Genomic DNA, 26,275 nt, shown 5'->3' on the forward strand with positions numbered 1-26,275 from the left:
AATTGTTTGTCAGAAAGGAAGTCGTAAGGGAGATGTCTTGTAAGTGAAGTGTCCAGAGGGCCGCATTAGTATAATCGGAAGGGGTCAGGACAACCCCTCCTTCCCCCCGCCCCCCAGCAAAACTCCCTAAAAGTCTGCTGCCGCCGATATTAATGGTCCTTTAGAGAAAGGAGAAAGAACCCAGACGTCGTAATTGTGAAGATTGAGTCAGACACACCAAGCCCTTCCCTCGGCCTTTAGTCTAGCGAGGCCACGCCCACCGCCGGGAGGAGGCTAGCCCTAGGCCACGCCCCTTCTCGAGCGTGCGCGGAAGGCGAACCTAGATGGAGGAGCAGTGGTGTTTATGAAATGAACCAGCACAACTAACCGCGCGAAGGCCGGAGGGCCCTGTATTCCGCGTGCGTCGTTCGAGGTCGCCCCGCCCCGCCGTTTGCGCGCCCGCGCGACGCTCCCGCGAGGCCACAGGTTGGGCGAACACGCACAGGATCGCCGGGGCGCGCAGAAAGGGAGGGGCAGGCGGAGTCAGGCGCGCGCGCGCTAGGAGGGACGCGAAAGGAGCAGGCGAGTCGGGCGGATCGGCTGGATAGAGCGGTGCGGCCGGGTTGTTTGGAGGAGGTGCGTAAAGCCGCTCTGGGCCCGGGGGCGCCCATCTCACTGGGCCGCTCGGTTCCAGGACCCGATCCGGGGCAGGGGGAGGAGAACACCAGGTCAAGGGCCACAGTCGCCGCTCCCGGGACGTCCTCCCGCCAGCCCGTCTGACCGCGTTTTGCGGGCTCTGCCTGTCAGGGTAAGCGGGTCCAGGCTTATCAGGGAGGAGGATCAGATGAGAGAGTGTGGGAGGCCATCAGGGGCCTGCGGGAGGAAAGGGAGGGGGAGCGTGCGTGAGGGAAAGGGTATGAGAAGAGAAAGAGGCCCATCAAACAAAACAGTAGCCGTAATAACCACCACTAGCACAAGACAGTAATATTCTAGTGCTGTGTACCGGAGCTTGAAGAGCACCTTATGTGCTTCATCTTTTAACCCCTACCGCAGTCCTCCGAGATGTATGCCATCATTAAACCCATTTTAAAAGAAGGGAAAACTGAGGTAGGAGAGAGGTTAAGCAACAGGCAAAGCCCCATAGCTCCTTCGCGTCCTCGCTTCGAACTTAGGTCTCTTTGGCCCTAAGGGGTGTAATTTAAGTATCTTTATTTTACAAAAAAAAAAAAAAAGAAATGGGGTTAGGAGGAGAGGGGTGAGGGTGGTTTGCAGTGGGAAAGTGATCCAGAACAGGAGAGAAGGATGAAGGAAGAAGGTGTAAGGCAGGGGACCTGAGTTTGGAACCTCCCGCGCCTTCCCCTTCTTGGTTCTTGCGGCCTCACAACTTTTCCTTGCTGTTCGGTGGCTTTCTGAACTAGAGCTGTTCTTTCTGGAGGAGCCAGCTCACAGGCCCGGGCCACAAAACTGGTTGAACTGCGGTTCGGTCCAGGGTGGGGTCTTGGGACACTGTTTGGCGGGGGCGGAGGACGGCGGCCCCCGCGGCCGGGATAGGGAGAACCCCCCTCCAGGAGGCTGCCGTTTTTTCTGAAGTGCTGCTTACTTCCTTTTCCTTCTTAGCCGTGCGTTGCAAAGCCTTTGTCCTGTCTGCTAGAATGGGGAAGTCTTCTTTATTGTTTCCTTGCACTGAACTGCACACACAGCCTCAAACAAAACACACCCAGAAAAACCAAAACTGCTTTTCCCAAGCAAGGTCTTGTTCTCTGGATTGCTTGCAGAGAAAGCGTTTTGTTGACTTTTTCTTGAGTTGCTCTTCAGAGCTTTTCTGAGTTAGTAGGAGCTTTGTTTTGGAGAAGTTACCCTGTAGATCATTGAGGGGCGATCTGCTCAATTTGTTCTACAGATGAGCACAGGGCAGACACCTCAGGAACTCCTGAGTGGCCTTACACAGTCTAGTACTGGCAAACAACAGGTATCAGGGCTTGTATTTTGCTTTCATATAGAGTGGAGTAGCTTCTGTGGGAGTCAGGTTTTCAAGTCAGCCTGAGGGGCAAACCTCGTATGTAACCAAAATTATCATTAAAAATTCCTTAGGCAAGTGCAGAATTGGAAATGGCCATTGTGTTTCTCAGTAAATCTAGCACAGTTGTTTCGCCTTCATTTTTTTAAAAAAGATAATTTATTTATTAGTTTTGGCTCTGCTGGATCTGTTGCTACGGAGGCTTTCTCTCTAGTAGCGGAGACTGGGGGCGACTCTAGCTGGGGTGTGTGAGCGTCTCTTGCGGAGCACAGGCTCTAGCCAGCGGGCTTCAGCAGTTGCGGCACAGTGTTGCTCCGCAGCATGTGGAAACTTCCTGGATCAAGGATCAGACCTGTGTCCCCTGCATCGGCAGATGGATTCTTAACACTACTCCATTGAGAAGTCTTCTCCTTCAGTTTTGAAACGTATTACAGTTTCTTTGGTTGTAATCCAGGTAAAGTAATTAGGTTACCTTTAGGGGCTGTGTTGAACAGATACACACAGTTGGATGGCATAGAGTCATTCTGCACTATGAGGTGCCCTGTACTGTGCTGTGTTGGCACTGAGAGAAAAAGTATGTTTATTGATCCCCATTTTAGGCTCATACTGGAGCTTGTGCTCACTGAGTGGAAAGTGGCAGGCAGAATTTTTAGCTTTATTTATTATTATCATCATTATTTCTGTCGTTTTCGGCTGACAGTAGAAATTTATGCTAAATTAAATGTGTGTAATGTTCCTTTTCAGTTTTTGAGTGGCACTACATTTTGCTGCTCCCAAGCTATTGTTTATTTCTGCATAGTTTTCCTAGATAAGGGTTTGGTGGAAGCATGTCTTAAATATTTTGCCAGTGGTGTGGTTTTGACTTCTTGTTTGTCAGTACTGTAACAGTGATTATACATACTTTCCAGCTGGCTCAGTGGTGAAAAATCTGCCTACCAGTGCAGGAGATGCAGGAGACTTGGGTTCAGTCCCTAGGTCAGGAAGATCCCCTGGAGAAGGGAATGGTAACCCACTCCATTGTTCTTACCTGGAAAATCTCATGGACAGAGGAGCCTCATGGGCTACAACCATGGAGTCGAAAGAGTCAGACATGACTGAGTATACCCGCACACATATAACAATGGTTAGCTTTTAAAAAGAAGTAAAAAAGTACAAAGTTATATGTTACAGGTGTATAACAGTGATTCACAATTTTTAAGTGTTGTACTCCATTTATAGTTACTATAAAATATTGGCTATATATATTCCTTGTGTACAATATATTGTTATAACTTATTTTATAATAGTTTGTACTCCTCTTAATCCCCAGTCCCTATATTATAAAAAGAGTTTTCTTGGAAATAGAAGTCATGATACTACCTTTTAAAGTTAATGTCTTTGAATTTCAGTTTTCTTATCTGTAAAATATAGAGAAAAATTGTTTAGTTGCTAAGTCATCTCCAACTCTTCGCGACCCCAGGAATGTAGCCCTCCAGGCTCCTCGTCCTTGGGATTTCCCAGGCAAGAATACTGAAGTAGGTTGCTGTTTCCTTCACTGGGGGATCGCAGGGATTAAACCTGAGTCTCCTGAATTGGTGGGTGGATTCTTAACTGCTGAGCCACCAGGGAAGCCTGTAGAGAATGATAGTACTGTAAAAGTTGTTGTGAGTTTTCTTCACTGTTACTTTGAAGCAAATCCCACATTTTATGTCCAGTCACTTACAACTATTTTGCATTATCTCTAAAACGTGAGAACTTTAAAAAAAACACTATTAACTGCTATGTAACACCAAAAAAAAAAAAAAGGAAGGGGAGTAAAGAAAACCTTGAAACCAAAAATAGTCAGACATTGTTCAGACTTCTGCTGCTGCTGCCGCCACGTCGCTTCACTGGTGTCCGACTCTGCAACCCCATAGACAACAGCCCACCAGGCTCCTCTGTCCCTGGGATTATGCAGGCAAGAATACTGGAGTGGGTTGCCATTTCCTTCTCCAGTTCAGACTTCTACTTGTCTCAAAAATGTTAGAATTTTTTTTCCTATGAGTTGTTTAGAGCAGAGTTTAACTAAGGTCTGTATGTTTTGTTTGATTGATAGATATCCTGAGTCTTTTACCTTTATTTCTTGTAATTTATTTTTTGAAAAAGCTGGATTCTCTAGTTTCCTGTAGAAGTTTCTGGATTTTGTTGGTTGAGTTTCTCTGGTGTCATTTAACATGTTCCTGTGTCCTTATTTTCTGTATATTAGTAGTTAAATATAGAGACTTGGCCAGATTCAAGTTACTTTTTTTTTGCAAGACAATTTCATTGTGGTGATGTGTTTTGTTTTTGAGGCACATAATAGCTGGTGGTCTGTTTTTGTGATGATTACAGCCATAGTGATTATTTAACATCTTTATTGAGATGTAATTTACATACGATAAAAACACCCATTTTCATGTAAAATTCAGTGATTTTTTTTTTTTTTTTTAGTAAATTTTTTGAGATGTGCAATAATCATTGTTGCGGAGTTTGGGAACATTTCTGTCTCCTCAATAAGATAAACCTCATTCCCATGTATATAACTGTCAGTCCCATTCTACTGTGTAATCTTTTTTGTCTTGATAGATTTTTTTTGCCCTTTCTAGATATTCCATATAAATGCCAGATGTTTAAATTTGTTGCTGCTGCTGCTACTGCTGCTGCTAAGTCGCTTCAGTCGTGTCCAACTCTGTGCGACCCCATAGATGGCAGCCCACCAGGCTCCCCTGTTCCTGGGATTCTCCAGGCAAGAACACTGGAGTGGGTTGCCATTTCCTTCTCCAGTGCATGAAAGTGAAAAGTGAAAGTGAAGTTGCTCAGTTGTGTCCGACTCTTAGTGACCCCATGGACTACAGCCTACCAGGCTCCTCCATCCATGAGATTTTCCAGGCAAGAGTACTGGAGTGGGGTGCCATTTTAAATTCGTTAGGAGTTACAAAATGGTGATAGTCTATCACTCTGTTATTTATTTTTAGCTATACAACCTCTAAAGAGAAACTTTCCTGCAACTGTTTGGTTATTTGGGGTTATAGTTTATATGGGAAAGACAGGATACATATTTTAAAAAAAAAGTCCATTCACTCTCATTCTCTAATGGTGCCCAATGAAATGTATTTTCTTAGCTCATTGTGAACTCTTAAAAAATTTATTCATTTAGTCTTGGCTGTGCTGATTTTTCATTGTTGGGGCTTTTCTCTAGTTCCAGCGGGCGGGGGCTTCTCTCTAGTTGTGGTGCCAGGGTTTCTCTTGTGGTGCCTTCTTTTGTTGCGGAGATGGGCTCTAGGGCACAGGCTCAATAGTTGTGCGTGGGTTTAGTTGCTCCGCGGCATGTGGGATCTTCCCTGACCAGGGATCGAACCTGTGTCTCCTACATTGGCAGGCGGATTATTTACCACTGAGCCACCAGGGAAGCCCCATTATGAACTCTGGATTTAAATCTCTATCTGAGAAGTCATAATACATTGTAGTAATTATCCATAAAGATATTCAGATCATATTTTGTTTGACCAGGGAACTCAGGGAACCTCTTCAGATTGTTCCCTGAGTTCTTTTGATAAAACATTAAGAATCGGCCTGCAATGCAGGAGACCTGAGTTCAATCCTAGGGTTAGGAAGATTCCTTGGAGGAGGGGATGGCTGCCCACTTCAGTGTTCTTGCCTGGAGAATTCCATGGACAAGAGGAGCCTGGCGGGCTACAGTCCATGGAATCACAAAGAGTTGGATACAACTGAGACTAAGCAACTAATGCTTTGACATTAGAGCTTCTTAGCTCAGGAACCTTGTTCTAAGGGTTTAAATAATCTAATTGTCCTCTTTTTAAACCTGATATTTGCTGCTTGGAGGACAAAGACCTTTTTTTGCTTGAATTGCTTTTGTTGTTTTGTTTTTATGTAAATGTCTCACTAGGGATACCCGCTTCCCCTAAAGAAGTTTTATGGTGATGTTTGATGTGACACCAAAAAGGAAGTGTATGAAGGGGTACTGATATAACATTAATGGGCGTAGAAATGGTTTTATGCCCTATTGCAGGGGAACATATTAAGCATGGTTTAGAATCTAAGGTTTTGGGCCCCAGCATTTTCTTTCTTTCTTTCTTTTGGCCATGTTGCATGGCTTGTGGGATCTTAGTTCCTTGACCTGGGATCAAACCTGGGCCCCTTGCGGTGAGAGTGCTGAGTCCTAACCACTAGTCCACCAGAAAATTCCCCCAGCATTTTCTTAATTATGGTCAGATATTGGAATTTACTCCACACTCAGTTTGACCTTCTGCCATTTTCCGATGTTCTTGATTAGTTCATTTGCACGCCTTTAAATTGCCTATTGTGTGTAGAACAAAAATGAGAAGAAATGAATTCTGCCTTTAAGAAGCATTCACCCATATTTGTTAGGAACCTACCACAGAGTCTATTTAAGTTTCAGAGTGATTACAGAAAATCTACTATTAATTTCAGAGAAGCATCTGTCAAAGTATGGAGTAACTTGAGTAAGTGGAATCTTGAGGTTGGTAACAGACGGTTTCTCAGAAGTGTCTCAGAGAAATGATAGTACGTGGGAATGCCAATTTTGTTTTGATCCAGATTCTTATTTTTGCATCTGTCTAGCTATGGTGTTGATATAGTCATAGCTACATGACTGTAGCTACTCATCTGCCTAGCTGTAGTTATGTATGGATGTGAAAGTTGAACCATAAAGAAGGCTGAGCACCGAAGAATTGATGCTTTTGAATTGTGGTGCTGGAGAAGACTCTTGAGAGTCCCTTGGACTGCAAGGAGATCCAACCAGTCAGTCCTAAAGGAGATCAGTCCTGGGTGTTCATTGGAAGGACTGATGGTGAAGCTGAAGCTCCAGTATGGTGAAGCTGAAGCACCAATACTTTGGCTATGTGAAGCGAAGAGCTGATTCATTGGAAAAGAAAGACTCTGATGCTGGGAAAGATTGAAGGCAAAAGGAGAAGGGGGCAGCAGAAGATAAGATGGTTAGATCACATCACTGACTCCGTGGTCATGAATCTGAGCTAACTCTGGAAGATAGTGAAGGACAGGGAAGCCTGGTGTGTGGCAGTCCATGAGGTCGCAGAGTCGGGCATGACTTGGCGACTAAATAACAACAGCATCTTGCAAGCAAAGATTCATTTTACTCTTTCTAGGAATTTTCCCTTGAATATATTCAGTGGAGCCTACTCTTATATTGTGTTGAGGATCCGTGTGTGGGGTTGCTTTTTAAGTACATACCCTTATGATAAGCTCTTTTTTGTCATTTTATAACCAGGCACATCATTGCTATAGTAGTAGCATTACTCTTAAAACTGAACCAGGTTGAGTTTATCTTGTTGCCTCCCCAGTTTCCTCCCAGAATATACATTGTAAATCATGTTGCTTCTGGTTGAATTATTATTACCTCTATCTTCTCTGTTTTTATTGTTGAATTGGTGCTTAGCTTCTTACAATATTATATGGTGAAAAGTAGACATTAATAACTCAAATTCTAATTTTCATTGTAGTTGTTCAAATTAGCCCTTGGGATTGGTTTTTACAACTTAATTAATTCTCTCACTTCTTGATCTATTTGCCTCTGGTTGTATTTGACTTTTTTTGATGGGGAAAAATAGTTTCCTTTTTTGGGTATTGGAGTGGCTATTCCCACGCCCATATTCATCACACAGTGTTAAGACTTCAGCGTAAGAGTTCAGGTCCACATTCTTTCAGGCTTTCAGAGATCCTGGTACATTTAAACTTCCTGAAGTGATTCCTTTAGAAATGTTTCCATGATTTGGTCTGTGTGCAGAGTGATCAGAGTGATGTGAAAGTCTTGTGTAAGAACATTTTTGTGTTCACAGGGGATTATTTTAGTCTTCAGTTAGTCTGGAGAGGGCTCAAAAACTGGATTAGGGTAATAGCTTCATTTCTGTGCTAAAGGGCAGCTTAGGCAAAAGTGTTTTCATGTTTAAGTAATTTTATTTATTTTCTTCAAGTTGAAGAACTGAGGAACGGAGCCAAAGTATGTGTTTGTGTGTGTCTCTCCATTATATAAATGGGAGAATAAATACAATAGTCTTAATAGTTTAAGCTGACGACGTGATGGTATTGTTTTGATGTCTTTGTTTTGTTAACATCTTAATGCCAGTGTGTAAATTAATGTGCTTTCATAATATGCTTTTGAATGTAGATCAGATCAGCCATTGATTTGCCCTCCAACGTAGTCTGCCGAAAGCCCCTTCAAGTTTCTTCAGGATGCCTGCGGCACTTGTGGAGAACAGCCAGGTCATCTGTGAAGTCTGGGCCAGTAATCTGGAAGAAGAGATGAGGAAGATCCGAGAAATTGTGCTCAGTTACAGTTATATTGCCATGGTAAGGAGCTCTACTCTCTTTGACTCACCTTCTGAAACGGACTTAGGGAATATTTAATATGAGATTTTGAAAGAAATGATTGCACTAAAGCCATGGTAAATTGAACATGCTGGCAGGTTATGTTGCTTTTATGAAACATCAGGGTAGCCTGTGTGTCTGAGAAGGATGTAACCTCCAGGATCTTAGATTATTGATGATGTTACTCTGTCTTTAAATAGAAGTTGTCTCAGCGCATAGGACACATGTGTTCCACAGGTACGGTGACTTTGACAGTGTTAAAGCACTTTTTAAAAAGTAGTTGGCAGCATTTAAAAGTCAAGAGATCTTACTCAAATTCCAGATTTCTGGTATCTCTGGAAAAAATGGGCACCATAGGGTCCATGTTCCTGTCCAGTGTTGAGTAGATGGAGGGAGACATGTGTCCTAGTGAGGTCGAGGCCCTCTTTGAGAGGAGGCGCGTACTCTTTAGTTTGCTCCAGTCTCCGTTACCTATAACCCTTTTCATTTTCTGTGTGCTTTACTCCTTTAACTGCCTGGAGTTTGTGACTCCTGCTGTGGAGAGTATAGCATTAGGTCTTCAGGCTGGTATTCAGAACTCTCTCTCTGATCTTGCTCCAGGCTTTTTACTTTAAGCCAAGTGTGGCTCTTATTATTGTTTTTTAATGGCTGTCTCATGTTCCTGTATTTGTGTTTATTCATAGAGTTCTGTTCTCAACCTTGACTGTTCCTAGTTAATTGTATATGAACCTAGAATGGTGGTGTTTTTTTTGCCACCCTGCCTGTCTTGTAGGATCTTAGTTTGCCAGCCAGTGAAAGTGCTGAGTCCTAACCATTGTACCACCAGGGAATTCCCAAACTGAGAATGTTCTTAATAGACCCAGAGTTAGTCAACTACTTCTGTTCGCATTCTGCTTAGATCTCCAAGTTGTTGTGTAAAGCTTCATGATTCTAGTGCTCCTTCTGCAGATTAATGAAATCAGTATTTTAAGGTGAATTTTTGTGCCTGAGCTTGGGGTTTGTTGTATAGCTTTTATAAATGGAAATAAAAATTTTTTTATAAATGATAAGTCGGCATCCAGTGTTTTGTGGAACCTTATGACGGGAGACTTTTTCCTTTCCTAGGACACAGAATTTCCAGGTGTTGTGGTACGACCCATTGGTGAATTTCGTAGTTCCATAGATTACCAGTATCAGCTTTTACGGTGCAATGTTGACCTTTTAAAAATCATCCAGCTGGGCCTTACATTCACAAATGAAAAGGGAGAATATCCTTCTGGAATCAACACCTGGCAGTTCAACTTCAAATTCAACCTTACGTAAGTGTCTGAGACACTTCTCAGTGTTATTCTTAGACTTTCTACATTTGTGCAGACTGTGACTTTAACTGATTTTATTAGTTTTAAGTTTTGTTTCCCTCAAACCCAAGTAGGGGGTGGACAGAGTAGTCAATCAGAAGATGGAGTAACAAATATCAGGAAAAAAAGCCTCCCTTAAAGAACTCTTACAAGTTGACAATAAAAAGCTCAGTTAAAAATAGGCATAAGATTTGAATATATATTTCTCCAAAGAAGATTTAAAGATGGCCAATAAGCTTGTGAAAAGATGGCCACCATCCTTAGTCATTAGAGAAATGCAAATCAAAACCATGAGATAGTAAACTACTTCATACCCACTAGGCAGCTATAATCAAGAAGACATAATAGCAAATGTTGATGAGGGTGTGGAGATATTAGAACTCTCATATATTGCTATTGGAAACATAAAATGGTACAGCCTCTTTGGAAAACAGGCAGTTTCTCAAAAGGTGAAACATGGCGTTACCGTATGACCCAGCAATTGCACCTAAAAGATGAAATCATACATCAGTGTAAAAACTTGTGAGTGTTCACAGCAGCATTATTCATAAAGGCCACGATGTAGAAACAGTCCGAATGTCTGTGATCTGAGGAATGGCTGTGTATGGTATCTCCATGCCATGGAACGTTACTGGACTGTCCAGAGAGATAAAGTACTGACATATACATGCACGAGCTTTGAAAGCATCATACTAAGGGAAAGAAGCCAGACACGAAAGATCACATATCCTATGATTCTATTTATTTGAAATGACCAAAATAGGTCCTTTAGAAAATAGAGTAGTAATTGTCCAGGGTGGATAGCGGGGAGGTAATGGGGAGTGAGTGCTTAATGGGTAGGGGCTTTCTTTTAGAGGTGATGATGTGGCACGTGATTGATAGTGGTTATACAACTCTGTGAATATACTAGTGAATTGCATACTTTACATGAGGGCATTGTTTAGTGCGTGAATTATATCTTAGTAGGGCTGTTTAAAATGTAAAAGGGAAATCAGTTCCCCAGTTAGGAGATCAGGGTTCTAATTGCAGTTCTGCCATTTCTTAGCTGGGTAAATTTGGGTCTGTTACTTTACCTTCTATAATTCAGTTTCCTTATCTGTAAATAGTGTTATTACTATCTTTCATAATAGAAATGAAGTATAGTGGGTATGCTAATCAAGGGTAATTGAAACTGAAGCCTATCTGATAGTGGGCAAATTTTTATGCACTTTAGAAAAAAGCTGTGGTAAAAACCACACAACATGAAATTTACCATCTTAACCATAATTAAGTATACAGTTGAGTAATGTTAAGTGTGTTTGTGTTGTGGTGAAGCACACCTCCAGAACTTTTTCATCTCGCAAATCTGAAACTGTATCCATTGAACAACAGCTCACCTTTTTCCTTTCCCCCAGCTCTTGGTAACCATCATTCTCCTTTGTTTCTATGAATTTGACTAGTTTAGATATTTCATATAAGTGGAATCATACAGTATTTGTCTTTTTGTGACTGGCTTATTTTACTTAGCATAATGGTGCTGGAGAAGACTCTTGAGAGTCCCTTGGACAGCAAGGAGATCAAACCAGTCAATCCTAAAGGAAATCAACCCTGAATATTCATTGGAAGGACTGATGCTGAAGCTGAAGCTCCAATACTTTGGCCACCTGATGTGAAGAGCCGACTCATTGGAAAAGACCCTGATGCTGGGAAAGATTGAAGGCAAAAGGAGAAGAGGGCGGCAGAGGATGAGATGGTTAGATAGCATCAATGACTCAATGGATATGAATCTGAGCAAACTCCGGGAGATAGTGAAGGACAGGGAAGCCTTATGTGCTCCAGTCCGTGGGGTCGCAGAGTTGGACACAACTTAGCGACTGAACAACAACAAATGTCCTTAAGGGCCATCCATGTTGTCATATGTGGCAGAATTGCCTCCCTTAGCTGAGTAACAGTCCGCTGTATGTATGTGCTGTATATTGTTCATCTGTTCATCCACTGATGGGCATTTGGGTTGTCGGCACCTCTTGGCTGTTTTGAATAGTGGTGCTGTGAACATGGATGTGCAGGTATCTATCACCTTGAGATACTGACTTTCTGTCTTTTGTATGTATACCTAGAAGTGGCATTGCTGGATCATGCCATAGTTCTTCTTTGAAGTTTCTGAGGAGGATGTAATTTTTAAGGGGAAAATTTGGGGAGATCATTGTTTTTTGCTCATTAAATGAGGTGGTGTTAGTGTATTTCCTATTGGGCCCCAGTTCTTGAAAACTGCTTTGTTTAATTGGGACCAGGAGCATCTAATAGGTCAGGAATAATTTTTTGATTATTGTTCATTTGTTTTGGAGCTTTCTTTGAGGTTCAGAGAATAATTTTAGGAGATGATCTGGATCTTTCCTTTAACTGTAGTTTTTGAGTCCATAGCCAAAGCCTGTTATTTGTACAGTGACGACAGTTTAGTACACAGGAAAAATAAGGGTTATATTCATTGCATGATTGGTGTTTGTATTTAAAATAGTGTGTATTTTAGTAAGAAAAAGATTGTGATTCAACATTGGTTTCAGTTTAGCGGAAAAAATTGAGATTGTGGTGTTTTGCTTTCTACTGTTCTGTCCTAAGTTTATGTGAAAAACAAAAGGCAAGCAGTGAAATCTAGTGGAAAAGGAGGAAAACACAAACCTTCATTTGTGTTATGTGGTATTATAAATATTCCTGTGTTTAGATTAATAGATCTTTACAGTGGAATACTATTTCAGAGCCATAAAGAATGTGTTATATCTGTGAGTGTTGGTCTGGAAAGATAGTCTGTGATATGTAGATATAGGGGTGGAGGTGTGTCTGTGGGTAGAGAAAACAGGGTATGTAAACTGAGATGAGAGCTTCCCTCATAGCTCAGTTGGTAAAGAATCTGCCTGTATTGCAGGAGACCCGGGTTTGATTCCTGGGTCGGGAAGATCCCCTGGAGAAGGAAATGGCAACCCACTCCCGTATTCTTGCCTGGAGAATCCTATGGACAGAGGAGCCTGGCAGGCTACAGTCTGTGGGGTCGCAAGAGTCAGACACGACTTAGCGACTAAACCAACCAACCAACCAAACTGAGATGAAAGATTTAAAACAGTCATTTCTATGTGGTAGCATTATAATAAAGTTATTTTTTCCACTTTCTTTTATTTTTAAATTTTTGCATTGATTGACTCTGTTTTTCTTTAAATGAGAAAATGTGGATCTTTCATAATGAATACACTTATTTTGCAGGGGAAAATCCCATTTTTCTTTCTGTTACAGATAAGATTACTTTGTTTGCTAGAATACTGGAAGGAATGAATTGATTTATTCTTAAAGTATGAAAGCAATTCAAGAATACTTGTTCTGTGATTTATATAGTGATGGTAATATTGTTGTCCACTCCTTCTTTTACTATGCTAGGAGCTAAGAAATGAATGCCTTTTTTTTAGAGAGGACATGTACTCCCAGGATTCCATAGATCTCCTCGCTAACTCAGGACTGCAGTTTCAGAAGCATGAAGAGGAAGGGATCGACACACTGCACTTTGCAGAGCTGCTCATGACATCCGGGGTGGTTCTCTGTGACAACGTCAAATGGCTCTCCTTTCACAGGTTGGTCTCAGTGTTTCTCCTTTGCTTTGGGAGCAGGCAGTCGAATTCTTACATTACTTTGCAGTCCTCTTGGCACTCTCGTTGTTCACTAGCAGTTATAAAGTTGAAATGATAACTGTTGCTCACATTTCAGTTTTTCAAAACACACTTTGGAGCTCATACTGGTTTATTTCACACAGTATTAGGCTGTATCCCGTGGCTGTCAGGGAGTATATGCCAAGTGAAAAGATGGAGGGTGGGAAGGATAGAAGACTTGGTCACCTTTTCTTGTCATTTAAATGGCTGACCTGGGATTTCCTGGGTACTCAAAAACCACATCCTCCTTGAGAGGTGTTTTTTTTTTTTTCCTGCCACACTGCATTGCTTGTGGGATCTCAGTCCCTGACCAGGGATTGAACCCAGGCCACAGTGAAAGCTGCTAACCGCTAGACCACTAAGGAACTCTCTTCCTTTCACTGCTTTAAAATTTTTGATGTGTAAAACCCACATTGATAAACCCTTGGGTTCACTTACATATATCCCATATTAATCTGTTAGGTTGTCATTTAATGGAAAATTCAGAGTATAGGATAAACTGTAGTCCTTTGGAAACTGAAGTTCCTAACATGAGGTAGCACCATAAACTCTGAGAAATAGGCAGTTGAATGCTGGGGTCTGATAACTGCTGATAACTCTTTTACCTTACTGCCTCATTCTCTCCTTACAGTGGCTATGATTTCGGCTACATGGTAAAGTTGCTTACAGATTCTCGTTTGCCAGAAGAAGAACATGAATTCTTTCATATTCTGAATCTTTTCTTCCCATCCATTTATGATGTCAAATACCTGATGAAGAGCTGTAAAAATCTTAAGGTACACAGTATTTTTCTTAATATATAGTAACAACAACAAGAAAGATAAAAATGTAGACTTGTCACTTTGCTTTATTGCAGTTTGTTGAGCACATGTCCTTGAAATCCTACTGGGTGCCAGTCTGGTGCTAGACAGGGTGTATGTAGAGTTGATTGGCACAGGAATTTGTGTGGTAACTGTCTTTGACCTGGGCATGAATGGAGCCTTCTACTTCTCTCACCATAAGGCAGGCATTCCTTGCTTAGGGCCCACGAACCTAGTGAAACAGTTGGAGACGTGAGGTATGTGTACGATTTGTCAGGGATAGGGTTTGCAGTGTACCAGACTCTCAGAAAAAGCAAGAGAGTTCCAGAAAAACATCTATTTGTGCTTTGTTGATTATGCCAAAGCCTTTGACTGTGTGGATCACAATAAACTGTGGAAAATTCTGAAAGAGATGGGAATACCAGACCACCTGACCTGCCTCTTGAGAAACCTATATGCAGGTCAGGAAGCAACAGTTAGAACTGGACATGGAACAACAGACTGGTTCCAAATAGGAAAAGGAGTACGTCAAGGCTGTATATTGTCACCCTGCTTATTTAACTTATATGCAGAGTACATCATGAGAAACGCTGGGCTGGAAGAAGCACAAGCTGGAATCAAGATTGCTGGGAGAAATATCAATAACCTCAGATATGCAGATGACACCACCCTTATGGCAGAAAGTGAAGAGGAACTAAAAAGCCTCCTGATGAAAGTGAAAGTGGAGAGTGAAAAAGTTGGCTTAAAGCTCAACATTCAGAAAACGAAGATCATGGCATCCGGTCCCATCACTTCATGGGAAATAGATGGGGAAACAGTGGAAACAGTGTCAGACTTTATTTTTCGGGGCTCCAAAATGACTGCAGATGGTGACTGTAGCCATGAAATTAAAAGACGCTCACTCCTTGGAAGGAAAGTTATGACCAACCTAGATAGCATATTCAAAAGCAGAGACATTACATTGCCAACAAAGGTTCATCTAGTCAAGGCTATGGTTTTTCCAGTAGTCATGTATGGATGTGAGAGTTGGACTGTGAAGAAGGAAACTGTGGTGTTGGAGGAGACTCTTGAGAGTCCCTTGGACTGCAAGGAGATCCAACCAGTCCATTCTGAAGGAGATCAGCCCTGGGATTTCTTTGGAAGGAATGATACTAAAGCTGAAACTCCAGTACTTTGGCCACCTCATGCGAAGAGTTGACTTATTGGAAAAGACTCTGATGCTGGGAGGGATTGGGGGCAGGAGGAGAAGGGGATGACAGAGGATGAGATGGCTGGATGGCATCACTGACTCGATGGACATGAGTCTGAGTGAACTCCGGGAGTTTGTGATGGACAGGGAGGCCTGGCGTGCTGCGATTCATGGGGTCACAAAGAGACTTGACTGAGCGATTGAACTGAACTGAACTGAGACTCTCAGAGTTCTTAGCTCTAAACAATTTAAGAACTCTCTCCCCTAAAAATTGCTAATCTAAGAGGCTTCCATCTAGAATTGCACTGGCATTTACTGTTTCCCCAACCTTGTTTTCCACCAGTGAGGACTTTCAGTGGCAGAGGTCTGACAAGTTTAATATAGAAAAGAAAGGAGTGAAAAGTGGTGGAATATAAGACAGTGTATCATTTGGAGGGTTAAAAAGGGGATAGTCTGGGGTGAGGCCTGTTAAGTAAATAGTTGACATAGTTGACTCCAGTAGAGCAGACAGACAGAGTTGACAGACATGGCTGACTCCAGTAGAGAAATTGGGTCTGTAGTATTATATATGTTTCCTTCCATCTCCAGGGAGGTCTTCAGGAAGTTGCTGATCAGCTGGATTTGCAGAGAATTGGAAGGCAGCACCAGGCAGGCTCAGACTCACTGCTGACGGGAATGGCATTCTTCAGGATGAAAGAGGTAAGGCAAAAGGCTTTTTGGAAATCTATAGTTTCTCTTGGAAGTTGATGGCCACCTTGAAAGTAAGGGTTTTTTGTGTGTGTGTTTGTTGTGCATATGTTAAACACACTATGATTTGAGAGGCAAAGAAACATTCTGAAATGGAGGTTACTCAGCATACTCAAGTCTAGAAGTGTACTTTGTGTTCCTTGCAGTGCTCATCCTTGCAATTATTTGCTTTTCTTCTGATTTCTGTAATATGAACACATTTGTTAAACCACCCACTCATTTTATGCTGAGTTCTATTATCAAATGTCCCAATCTGACATCATACTTAGTGGTGAAAAGCTGAAAGCTTTTCCTTTAAGATGAGGAACAAGACAAGGATACATACCCACTCTCGCCAACTTTTATTCAACATGGTTTTAGAAGTCCTAGCTGGAGCAGTTAGGCAAGAAAAAGAAATTCAAGGCATTCATATCAGAAAGGAGGAAAACTGTCAGTATTTGCAGATGACATACTATATATAGGAAACCACAAAGACTCTATCAAAAAACTTTCAGAACTAATAGATGAATCCAGTAAAATTGCAGGCTAAAAAAATTAATATAAAAATATTTTGTGTCTATACACTGATAGTGAACTATCAGAAACAGAAATTATGAAAACAGCCTCATTTACATCAAAAAGAATAAAATGACCTTGGAATAAATTTTACCAAGGAGGTGAAAGACCTGTACACTGAAAACTGTGAGACATTAATAAAAGAAACTGAAGAAGACATAAGTCAATGGAAAGATACTCTGGGCTCATGGATTGGAAAAATTAATATTGTTAATTCATACTACCCAAAGCAGTCTACAGAGTGAATGTAATCCTGATCAAAATTCCAGTGGGGTATTTTTTCACAGAAATAGCACAAATAATCCTAAAATTTGTATGGAAGCATAAAAGACCCCCAATAGCTAAAGCCATCTTGAGAAAGAACAAAGCTGGCAACATCATGCTCCCAGTTTTGCCCTCTGGGGCACCCTTGGCAGTGTCTGGAGACATTTTCGGCTATCTTAACCTGGGGAGTGGGGTTATGCTGCTGAATATCTCACAGTGCTACCATACACTGGACCACCTCCTCAACCCCCAGCAGAGCGTTCTCCTGCCCAGGAGTGCCCAGAAGGGTGAGACACCTTGCTTTGTGTGCTTCATGTCCATTTTCGTAACGATTTATTACTGTATTACCCACTTTATGGACGGGAATCTGTGCCTTAAGGAGTGTTGAAGTGACTTCACCACAGTGAGTCAGTCTGAGGCTAGAGCTCAAGCTTTTAACTGTTGTGCTACCTGTTAAAAGAGCAGGGATGCGATAGAGGCCGTTGTACTAAAAGCAGCAACAGCAGCAGAGGGACCGTGGCAGTGAAAACTCATGGAAAGTATCAGTAGAAGTCTGTTTTGAAAGGGGAACCTATATAGAGAGAAAGGAACATAAAAAGACTATGCATAGGAGAGGTTTGGAGCCTCTCTTTATGAAGTTAGCTTCTAGTTGGCTAGATGGTCAAGGCCTTAAGAAAGCTGGGAGGTGCTGGTGTGATAGTGTTGCGGCTTGGCCTGCTTCTTGGCATGACTCTTGGCATGGTTCTCACCAGGGGTTCTCTGTCCTGTTCTGCAGTTGTTTTTTGAGGACAGTATTGATGATGCCAAGTACTGTGGGCGGCTCTATGGCCTAGGCACGGGAGTGGCCCAGAAGCAGAATGAGGATGTGGACTCTGCCCAGGAGAAGATGAGCATCCTGGCGATCATCAACAACATGCAGCAGTGATGGCGGTGAGGCTCTGCAGGCTGGGCCCGGTCCCAAGTGGTGCTTCCTGTGCTGACCGTGTACACTGACCTTCCTCCCCAAGAGAAGACGCCTTTTGTGAGCAAACTGTACCTACCATCTGTGTTTACAGACAGACTTTTGTTTTACTGAAGACAAAAGATGACTTTATTTTAGATCCAGAAGAAGTTTGCTCTGCATTTGTAACGTCTTCCCTATTCCTCATCCCTAAGCCTCTATTCTCCAGTTACCTCCTGCCACCAGCATCCATGGCTCCTTTGACACCTTTTAAAATCCAGGACAAGTCGGAAACAAACTAGTAAAATGTATATAACTCTTACCTGTTGTCATTCTTTTTCTTTTAAATTTGTTGCTAATCTCTGAGGATGAAGACTTCTTGCTGTGAACCTCAGCTGAGCTGAGGGCTTCGAGCAAAAGTGGAACCAAGCGATGGGCTTGTGAAGTGGGTTATAGATGTTGAGCCTTTTCCTTTCTTTCCTTTCGTTTATTTTGACTTTTCTCGAGGACATTTGCTTTCCTCACACTTTGCTGGTCTTATGTATTATTATGTGGAAATGAATTAGAAATATGAAATATGAAGCCCAGATAATGAAAACGTTCCTTAAAAACAAATTTCTACTGCATCTGTTTACTGCATCTGTCTCCACATTATGTACAAGGAACTCCAGAATGGGTATTAAGTTAACCACTTAAATGTCTTCAAATCTGTTCCATTGTGCCACTGAGATTTGCTGTGACATATGCATCATTTGAAATCATTTTAAGTTTTCATTTCATAAAATATCTTGGAAATTACTGAGAGCAGGTTTTGGGTCGTAGTCTGTTATATTTTCAGTAATGTAATTTCAGATGGTTGTCTCTCTTCTCCCACCTGTTCTTCTCTGTTTTCTGTGCTTTTCCTTTTCAGCAAACTGAGAAGTTAGGGACATGGATTAATGTGAGTACAAGGAAGGTGAGTCTTAAAAAAGTCACAGTGGTTACATGTAAACAGGGCAGTAAGGAATTGGGTTTATAGGGTTCTCTTGGAGTAATATCCCATGCACAACTGGGGTAAGGAAGCTCAGGATTGTGAAATTTTTTTTAACTAGTCATTTAAAAAGTATGCTGTTTTTTTTTTTTTTTTTTCCTGAATGACTACAGTATGGACAATTTCAAAAACCAAAAACTCCTTTGGAATAGTGGAAATGAAAACTGGTAACTCACTGAAGTGGATGAATAGTCTTGCATTTTAAAAGCTTATGGAAAACTCAATTTGAAATGATTAAAAAATGTCAAGTATTATAAGCTGGTATTTAAGATGCTTGTAAATATTATTTATGTTTTTAATTTTGTAAAATAAAGATTTCTTTTTAACCACTGGCATGAAGATTTGGTCTTTCAAAGCTCTGGATTGCTGGCTCTAGAAGATGGTTGTTGACATGGATGCAATTTGCCTCCATTTTCCACAAGTTGGCTTACATACAAAATGTCTCAATCTGTAGAAAGCTCTTTTTTTTTTTTTTTTTTGTAGAAAGCTCTTAATGAGCAACTGTGTAAACGGAATTGTCTCTTTACTTCATATGCTCTGCTGATTATTGGGCCTTACTTGGAAATCGGTTTTAATTCTGTTTCCTGGTGCTACTCCATTATATGTGGTGGATTCACTTATTAATTACTGGACTTTTAGACAAATTGAAGTTCTAGATTTGGTTCAGGACTTTGTTTCCAGTCCTTTCTTTTGGCCCAACAATATGGGGTTGTAATGTCTCCCAAGTGGCTCTAGTGATAAAGAATCTGCCTGCCAGTGTGGGAGACATAAGAGACGCTAGTTCAATCCCTGGGTGGGGACCATTCTCTGGAGTAGGGAATGGCAACCCATTCCAGTATTCTTGCCTAGGAAATCCCATGGACAGAGGAGCCTGGCGGGCTACCGTCCATGGGGTTGCAAACAGTTGGACACAATAAGTCAGGTATAGGAGCAGAGCTAGAATTTTGACTGCAATATATACTTATTGTTGTAAGATTTGTGGTAAAGCAGCTTAGGTCAGTGGTTCTGAATCAAGGTGGTTTGGCATGCTGGTGACTATGAGCCCTACATAGATGTCCTAAAAAATTTGGATTAAAATAGGCATTTAGTCACTTCTCGGCGTTTTGACTAAGATCAAGTGTAAAATAGGCATTTATCTTTGCCACAGTTAAGAACAGGCTTACTGACATGTCAGGAGAAATGTTGAGATGAAGGGTTGAGGATCTCAGTGTTGAGTGGGGATGTACTCATTGCATAGAGATAACTTTATATTTAAAGTGCTAAAGAAGGGGCACAGGTCTAATAGAACTGGAAAGAACTTCACTTTGTATATAGGAGTGTGTGTAGGGCTGTCAGTAGTTATCCTCAGAAAGGGATGGTCCTGCAGAATATCCAAGAGAATACTAACTTGGGTGTGATTCAGCACCCCCCACATACAGTCCCCCTTATCTGTGGGGGAAATGTTTCAAGACCCACAGTGGGTGCCTGAAACCATGAGTAGTACTGAGCCCTATAATGTATGATTTGTAATCTTCATATACTCATGGGTAGGTAGTGTATGCAATGTGGATATGCTGGACAAAAGGATTCACGTTTTGGTGGGATGGATTGGGAGGGCTGTGAGATTTCATCATGCTACTCAGAATGGCCATAGTTTAACTTATGAATTGTTTATTCCTGGAATTTCCCATCTAATATTTTTGGACTCTTGACTGGGGGTAACTGAAACTGTGGAAAGTGAAATTATGGCTGGGGGTAGAGGGGCTATTGTAATCCCAGCTATTGAATTTCTGTGGTCTGCTAAGGCAGTAAGGTTGACTGCCACTCACAAGCCTTGGTTGTCAGCCAGGGCTAGTATGAAAGAGCTGTTTAGAATCCTTTTAAGTCCAAGTTATTAATGAGCATTTTTTCAGTTTTCCAGCTTATTCAGTGGATAAGTCTGAATTATGCACTTAGTAGATACTAGACATTGTAAGTACATGCTAGGGATAAAGTAGGAAATGGAAAACAATCTATCCTCATTGGAGTTTATAATCTTCCTGTGCTGCCAGATAGTAAATCACAAAAATATAATTTGTGAACTGTAAAGTATAGGATATTGATGTACCTGAGGTTGAAGTTGAAGGACAGTCTTTGAGAAAGGACATTTTTTCAGCTGTGTTGTGCAGCATGTGGGATCTTGGTTCCTTGACCATGCCCCCTGCATTGAAAGCACAGTCTTAAGTACCGAACCACCAGGAAAGTCCCTGAGAGAGGTCTTTTAAGCTGAGATCTAAGAGATGAGCACAACTGGACCAGGCAGAGAAACAGCACAGGCAGAAATCCCTGAGATGACAAGAGAACTTGGTGGCAGCTCAGAGACCAGTGTGACGAGTCTCGAAGCAAGGATAGTATCTAGGCAGAAAGCTGGAAGGAAAGGGCCAGGATTAGGCAGGGTTTATAAGCCAAATTCAAAATTAACTTTCCAATACCAATGGGAACGTACTTTAAAAATTTTTTAGTGAGGAGTAGACAAGATTTGATTTGTAAGTTATACCAGTCATTGGTATATGAAGAATGATGAATTAGTAATAAGAAAGCAGGTTTAGGGAATTCCCTGGAGGTCCAGTGGTTAGGACATGGTGCTCTCACTGCCGAGGGCCCAGGTTTGATCCCTGGTTGGAGAACTAAGATCCCACAAGCCACGCGACAAAAAAAGAAAAAGAAAGCAAGTTCAGATACTGAGAGGTGAGTGCAGCCTTCTGGGTAATAGGATGGTGGTTTATATTAGAGAAAAAGTTACTTTGGGTGGGATAAAAGTACCAAAACTAAATCTTTAGTTGCTTAGTGGTGTATCTTATCCACTCAGAAAGCTTGAGTTACCTCCCTGTGGTTCTGATAATTAGGAAGATGGAAATGAAAACCATGTATTCAAATTAGAATTCAGTCGCTCAGTCATGTCTGACTCTTTGTAACCCCATGGACTGCAGCATGCCAGGCCTCCCTGTCCATCACCAACTCCCGGAATAGTTTGATACATTATCTGGAATTGGAAAAGGGAGTTTAAGAGGAAATGGAGTTGTGTAATTTCTTTCGTCTTTGCTTTTGGAAGTCTCCTTACTTAGTTGTAGAGCAATACTTGTTCTTACCAAAGCAGTGATCAAGGAGGATGCAGGATGCCCCTACCCAGAAGTGTTGGTTTTGGTAAATCATGAAGGAGTTTATAAATTTCTAGTTTAATAATACTGCTCTTTACTCTAAGTGAAGCATTTGTTCATTTTAACAAAGAAAGACTGTAGAACTGGTACCTAGTTCTCCACTTCGCTACAAAGATTCTTCATACATCTTCCTAAGATTCACGTACCTATGTAAAGAACTGTGAGGATCTAAATTCTACAATATTTCCTTTTTTGGATTTAGGGTTTTAAAATCCTAAAGCTAGGTCTAATAAAAAACAAAAACAAAACCCCAGTAAGTCAGATCTTTGAAAACTGCCTCTAAGGAAAAGTTTTTTTTTCCTTCCTAGAGAGTTTCATTCTTGCCCACAACAACCCCAACCCTTGGAAATAACTGAAAAATAAATAGGACACTGGAGCAGGAGAGCTTTCACAATGAATCCCCAATAGAAAATAGTACTGGGGAAGAGTGCTCCCTCTCAACTCACCCTAGACTGCCTGATTTTTATGTCATAGCAACTGTGATATAACTGAAACATCTGTTCCTGACATTTTTCAGCTATGTAAATAACCAGTGGGAAGAACAGATCTTAAGAAAATGCTCATTAGTGAGGGGAAAACAATAACAATAGAGAACCAAAACCAAACAACAAGCCCCTCCCCCACAAACCCCCACAGGGATTTGTAATTAAATAGTATATAGGGTCCTATTATGCTAAAGTTGGAGTCCAGAGATTCCAAAGTTACATATGCAAAATGAGGAGTATGCATTTTTCTTCAAAGATCATCTGTGGCTTTAATTCTCAAAAAGTCCCTATGATCCAAAAAAAAAAAAAAGTTTAGGAATCAATGAAACAGTCATTTCATCCTGAGCTATTTTGATCACCATTCATTTCTTATAAAACTGAAGGGGTAAGTCACATCTGAATTAGTTATTTGTTCTTCTAAAGTGTTAGTCAATGATTTGTTCAAATAAGCAATTCCATTACACACTGAAACCAAAGTTCTGGCCTGAAGTTCAGACAAAGGGCAGAGTCAGCATGATGGGTAAGGCCTCTTTCACATTCAAGCTTCAGTCTTTGAAAGAGTAGAAGTGAACCCAAATTAACAAAAACAGTTAAAAAAAAAATGATACCAGTAGTCATAATATGCAGCAATTGTGTCTAAAACCAGAATGACATGTTTATGATCAGGCGAAACATTTATAAAGGTAGCTTGTGTTTAAGAATATAACACTTTGGGTGACTGAAAGAGTTCCTCCTCTTTGGGTGAAACCTGCATAAGGCAATCACTTAGCAGGTGTTAGTTCTTGAGTAACTACTGCTGGCTTTTCATGATCTTTCCTCCAGTGGGAAACCACAATTGAGTCCAAAGTCAGATTTCACTGGGTCCCAAGTGTAGAGTTGATTCAAACTTGACCCTCATTTGTATTACTTGGATCACTGCAGAAATATCTAGGGATCAAAGTGAATGTCTGGTGAAGTGTAAATGCAGAGGTGAAAGGTGTTGGATGTTTAAAATTTGGCTTTCTTACAGATCCTTGGAAGTTCATGTGTAGAGGGTCTGGTAATGTCGTTTGTAAACTTTTGTGTTGCCGTACTTCTGAAGGAACTCTTGAGCCTGTTGCTGCATTTCCTGGGTCACAAAGCTAGGACATTGGGACCCAATGTGAAGCAGGATGAGGCAGCATTCCAGCACGTCCGGGAAAGGCCAGGTCTGAAAGATGACACGGGTATGAACAAGGAAGCATTTGCCAAAAAAAGCAATGTACACCTGCACAGAAGTCACTAGTGACTCAGTCTCTTCTACTGACATATCTCTGGCGTGGCTGAGCCATTTCTCTCTGAAGACTCTTCATCAGTTACTCTAAGGAGAGATGATACTCAAAACTGGGATATTCTCAAATGATACAATCTTTTTCTAAGAAGAGCCCTACTCAAATGAATTTAAAACATGATGCTTCTGTTACTCCTAGGGGCCACATTCAAATGCACCTATCCATTTGTAAACGATCAAATACATGGTACAATTTTACTTTACCTTCTAATAGATTTCTCTGAAGGCTGAGGTATAAAATTGCTTGTGGTATCAATCACTCTGTTCTCACCAAACATTATAGCTCACCAAAGGCAATTAGATCCTCAGTTTTTAAATATACAGAAATGTGTCCAGAATTCAGATGACATTAAAGAATTTGGTGTTAAGTCAATTGATAATACAAAGAGTAATATTTTACCAAATGAACTGCTAATATATCTTACCTTAATACTCTCAGGAAGCTTAGCTATTCTCTCATTTGCGTCTGTAAGTCTTTTGGTTAATTCAGGCAAAGAAACTGGTTCATTTTTTTCTTCTTTACTAGTGATAATAAAAAAAGTTACAAGTCATATGTCTTGCTGCACATAACTTTTAAATCCATTATGTTGTAAATTACTTTTATCACCTGGGTCTTTAACTTTCATCTTTACTAAGGCTAAGAGAAGGGAATTTAATGGGATGTGATATAAAGTTTTCAAAATGCGGTATCATTCCTCACCACTTTGCAAATTCCCACTTCTTAGACACACAGCTCCAGGAAGAATTAAGGATCTTCAAGGGATTCAACCTGCAGCCAAGTGCGGAGGGCCTGGATTTCTCTGGGTAATGGGTTGGACAGAGCAGGGATCCCTACCCCTCGGGGTGTATGGATGCACGTTTTTTCTGGGAAGAGTGTCTTAACCTTCTCAAAGGGGCCCTCTGATCAAAGGTTAAGAGCTGTTGGTTAGAGAACTGTTTAATGCTTTTCTTATTACTAAAACCAAACATAGAGTGCTGCTTAGAGTATAGCTCACTAGAGAAGTACTCAGAACTTTGACTCAAGATTTCAATTGTATTTTTAGAGCAACAAATGTAATTTTAATTTTTAAAAGTTAGTAATAATAGCTGTAAGTTTATTGACTACTAGTTAAGATATTTTAGGCCCTCTGCTGGTGGGGACATAAGGTAAAAGGTACTCAGCGTAACTGCTGATCCCTGCAGATGGCACAGCCGAGTACCCTGCGACAATACAAAGGGGCTCTAAAGTGGTCAGTGACCTACCTGGCCCTTATTTTCAATAGCCGTCATTAGGACGCTGCAGCAGTCTGATCATTTGGGATTTTTTAGTTTGGTGTGTAATTCTGTACACTACCCTTTTTGTGTGTTTTTTTGGGATAGTACTGAAAAATTAAAAAACAATGGTTTTTGGGAGTTCCCTGGCAGTCCAGTGTTTAGGACTCTGTGTTTTCACTGCTGAGGGCGTAGACTGAATCCCTGGTCAGGGAACTAAAATTCCACAAGCCAGGGAGGGTGGCCAAAAGAAGAAAAACTGGTTTTCATTAATGATGTAATATTGCAACTCCCTATTTTACATGACTGATTTTTTGGGAATCTTGCACAAAAGGGTTTCATTGTACTATTTTATTAACAATATTTGTGATTTTGTTTGTCAAAACAAGCAAGGATAGGGTTGGTACTCCATTTATGGATAAGGGAACTAAAGCTCAAGAGACATTAAGACTCCTGAGGTCACTGAGCAGGACCAGGACTGGAATCCCACATCTGACCCCAAAGCCTGTGCCTTAATGACTGCACTGTGGGGCTTCCAAGTGACGTGATCAGCCTCACCAAGTTCCATGTGAGAGTCCAGCAGGGGATTTCAGTTCCACATTGTACTGAATCAGTACTTACCACTGGTTCTGAGGATGAGAGAGGGACTGTCCTTCCTGTTCAGGTTCATTCTTATCAGGGCCATTTGCTGTGGATTTACACAGTTGACTCTTCTGGTGTTGGCGGATCATTTCTGCCAAGGTCTCTTGGACTTCAGCAACAGTTCTCTGTGCACTTTGGAGACCAGCATGCTTTTCTGACAAAAGCTCCTTACAAGCGTTCTGCATTTGCTCACCTTCTTCTGAAAGTCTCACGTCTAGTTCTGGAGTCCTGCTTGGCTCTGGCTGGGAAGGTTTGGGGTCAGTTTCTTCAGGGCTGACACTGTCAACCTCTTGGCTCTGTTCAGTAGAGGTTTTACTTCTGTGAGCAGCTCTTAGCCAGACACTGGACTCCGGGCAAGGCCCAGAGAGAGACCACCAGAATTCATATAGACATCCGTAAATAAAAAAGGCCTTCAGACTTTTGAAAGCTGGTGTGGTGGGAGACTGATGATCACCCAGTTTGTCTCTTAGATGGTCACAGCCTACAAGAGAAGAAAAGGATTTAGGGTTGTTTATTTCTTTGT

The 26,275-nt window shown here is 41.3% G+C and overlaps 2 protein-coding genes across 9 annotated transcripts in view; one reads left to right on the forward strand and one right to left on the reverse strand.

The window, feature by feature from the left end:
• Nucleotides 1-318: 318 nt before the first annotated feature.
• Nucleotides 319-19,222, forward strand: CNOT8 (CCR4-NOT transcription complex subunit 8). Of its 4 annotated transcripts, none has more exons than XM_019965289.2 (7): nucleotides 319-465; nucleotides 8,160-8,341; nucleotides 9,464-9,657; nucleotides 13,128-13,289; nucleotides 13,996-14,140; nucleotides 15,942-16,052; nucleotides 17,695-19,222. In XM_019965289.2, the coding sequence occupies exons 2-7, from the start codon at nucleotides 8,225-8,227 to the stop codon at nucleotides 17,842-17,844; spliced, it is 879 nt and encodes a 292-aa protein (XP_019820848.1). In that variant the 5' UTR covers nucleotides 319-465; nucleotides 8,160-8,224; the 3' UTR covers nucleotides 17,845-19,222. The 4 variants fall into 4 exon arrangements, with proteins under 4 accessions (XP_019820848.1, XP_019820847.1, XP_019820846.1 ...); XM_019965288.2 differs by lacking the exon at nucleotides 319-465 and adding an exon at nucleotides 481-615; XM_019965287.2 differs by lacking the exon at nucleotides 319-465 and adding an exon at nucleotides 631-787.
• The window catches only part of GEMIN5 (gem nuclear organelle associated protein 5), a 43,900-nt gene continuing 36,578 nt past the window's right edge, over nucleotides 18,954-26,275 (reverse strand). For 4 of the 5 annotated variants that reach the window (XM_019965293.2, XM_019965292.2, XM_019965291.2 and 1 more), the window contains exons 26-28: nucleotides 25,732-26,233; nucleotides 24,285-24,381; nucleotides 18,954-23,739 (exon numbers count right to left, since the gene is read on the reverse strand). In XM_019965293.2, coding sequence (XP_019820852.2) covers nucleotides 23,572-23,739; nucleotides 24,285-24,381; nucleotides 25,732-26,233 — 767 coding nt within the window. In that variant the 3' untranslated portion in view covers nucleotides 18,954-23,571. Of the gene's footprint in view, nucleotides 23,740-24,284; nucleotides 24,382-25,726; nucleotides 26,234-26,275 lie in introns of those variants that run through there. The other variant, XM_070793897.1, reaches the window with a different exon arrangement.

Source organism: Bos indicus, chromosome 7 (genome assembly GCF_029378745.1).
Source record: "Bos indicus isolate NIAB-ARS_2022 breed Sahiwal x Tharparkar chromosome 7, NIAB-ARS_B.indTharparkar_mat_pri_1.0, whole genome shotgun sequence".
NCBI lineage: Eukaryota > Metazoa > Chordata > Mammalia > Artiodactyla > Bovidae > Bos > Bos indicus.

Bases quoted from the DNA above. Each gene is read 5' to 3' on its own strand.
- CNOT8 (XM_019965289.2), top strand. From the start codon at position 8,225: ATGCCTGCGGCACTTGTGGAGAACAGCCAGGTCATCTGTGAAGTCTGG. The intron at 13,290-13,995 runs GTTGGTCTCAGT...CTCTCCTTACAG, and splicing joins AAATGGCTCTCCTTTCACAG to TGGCTATGATTTCGGCTACA. The intron at 16,053-17,694 runs GTAAGGCAAAAG...CCTGTTCTGCAG, and splicing joins CATTCTTCAGGATGAAAGAG to TTGTTTTTTGAGGACAGTAT.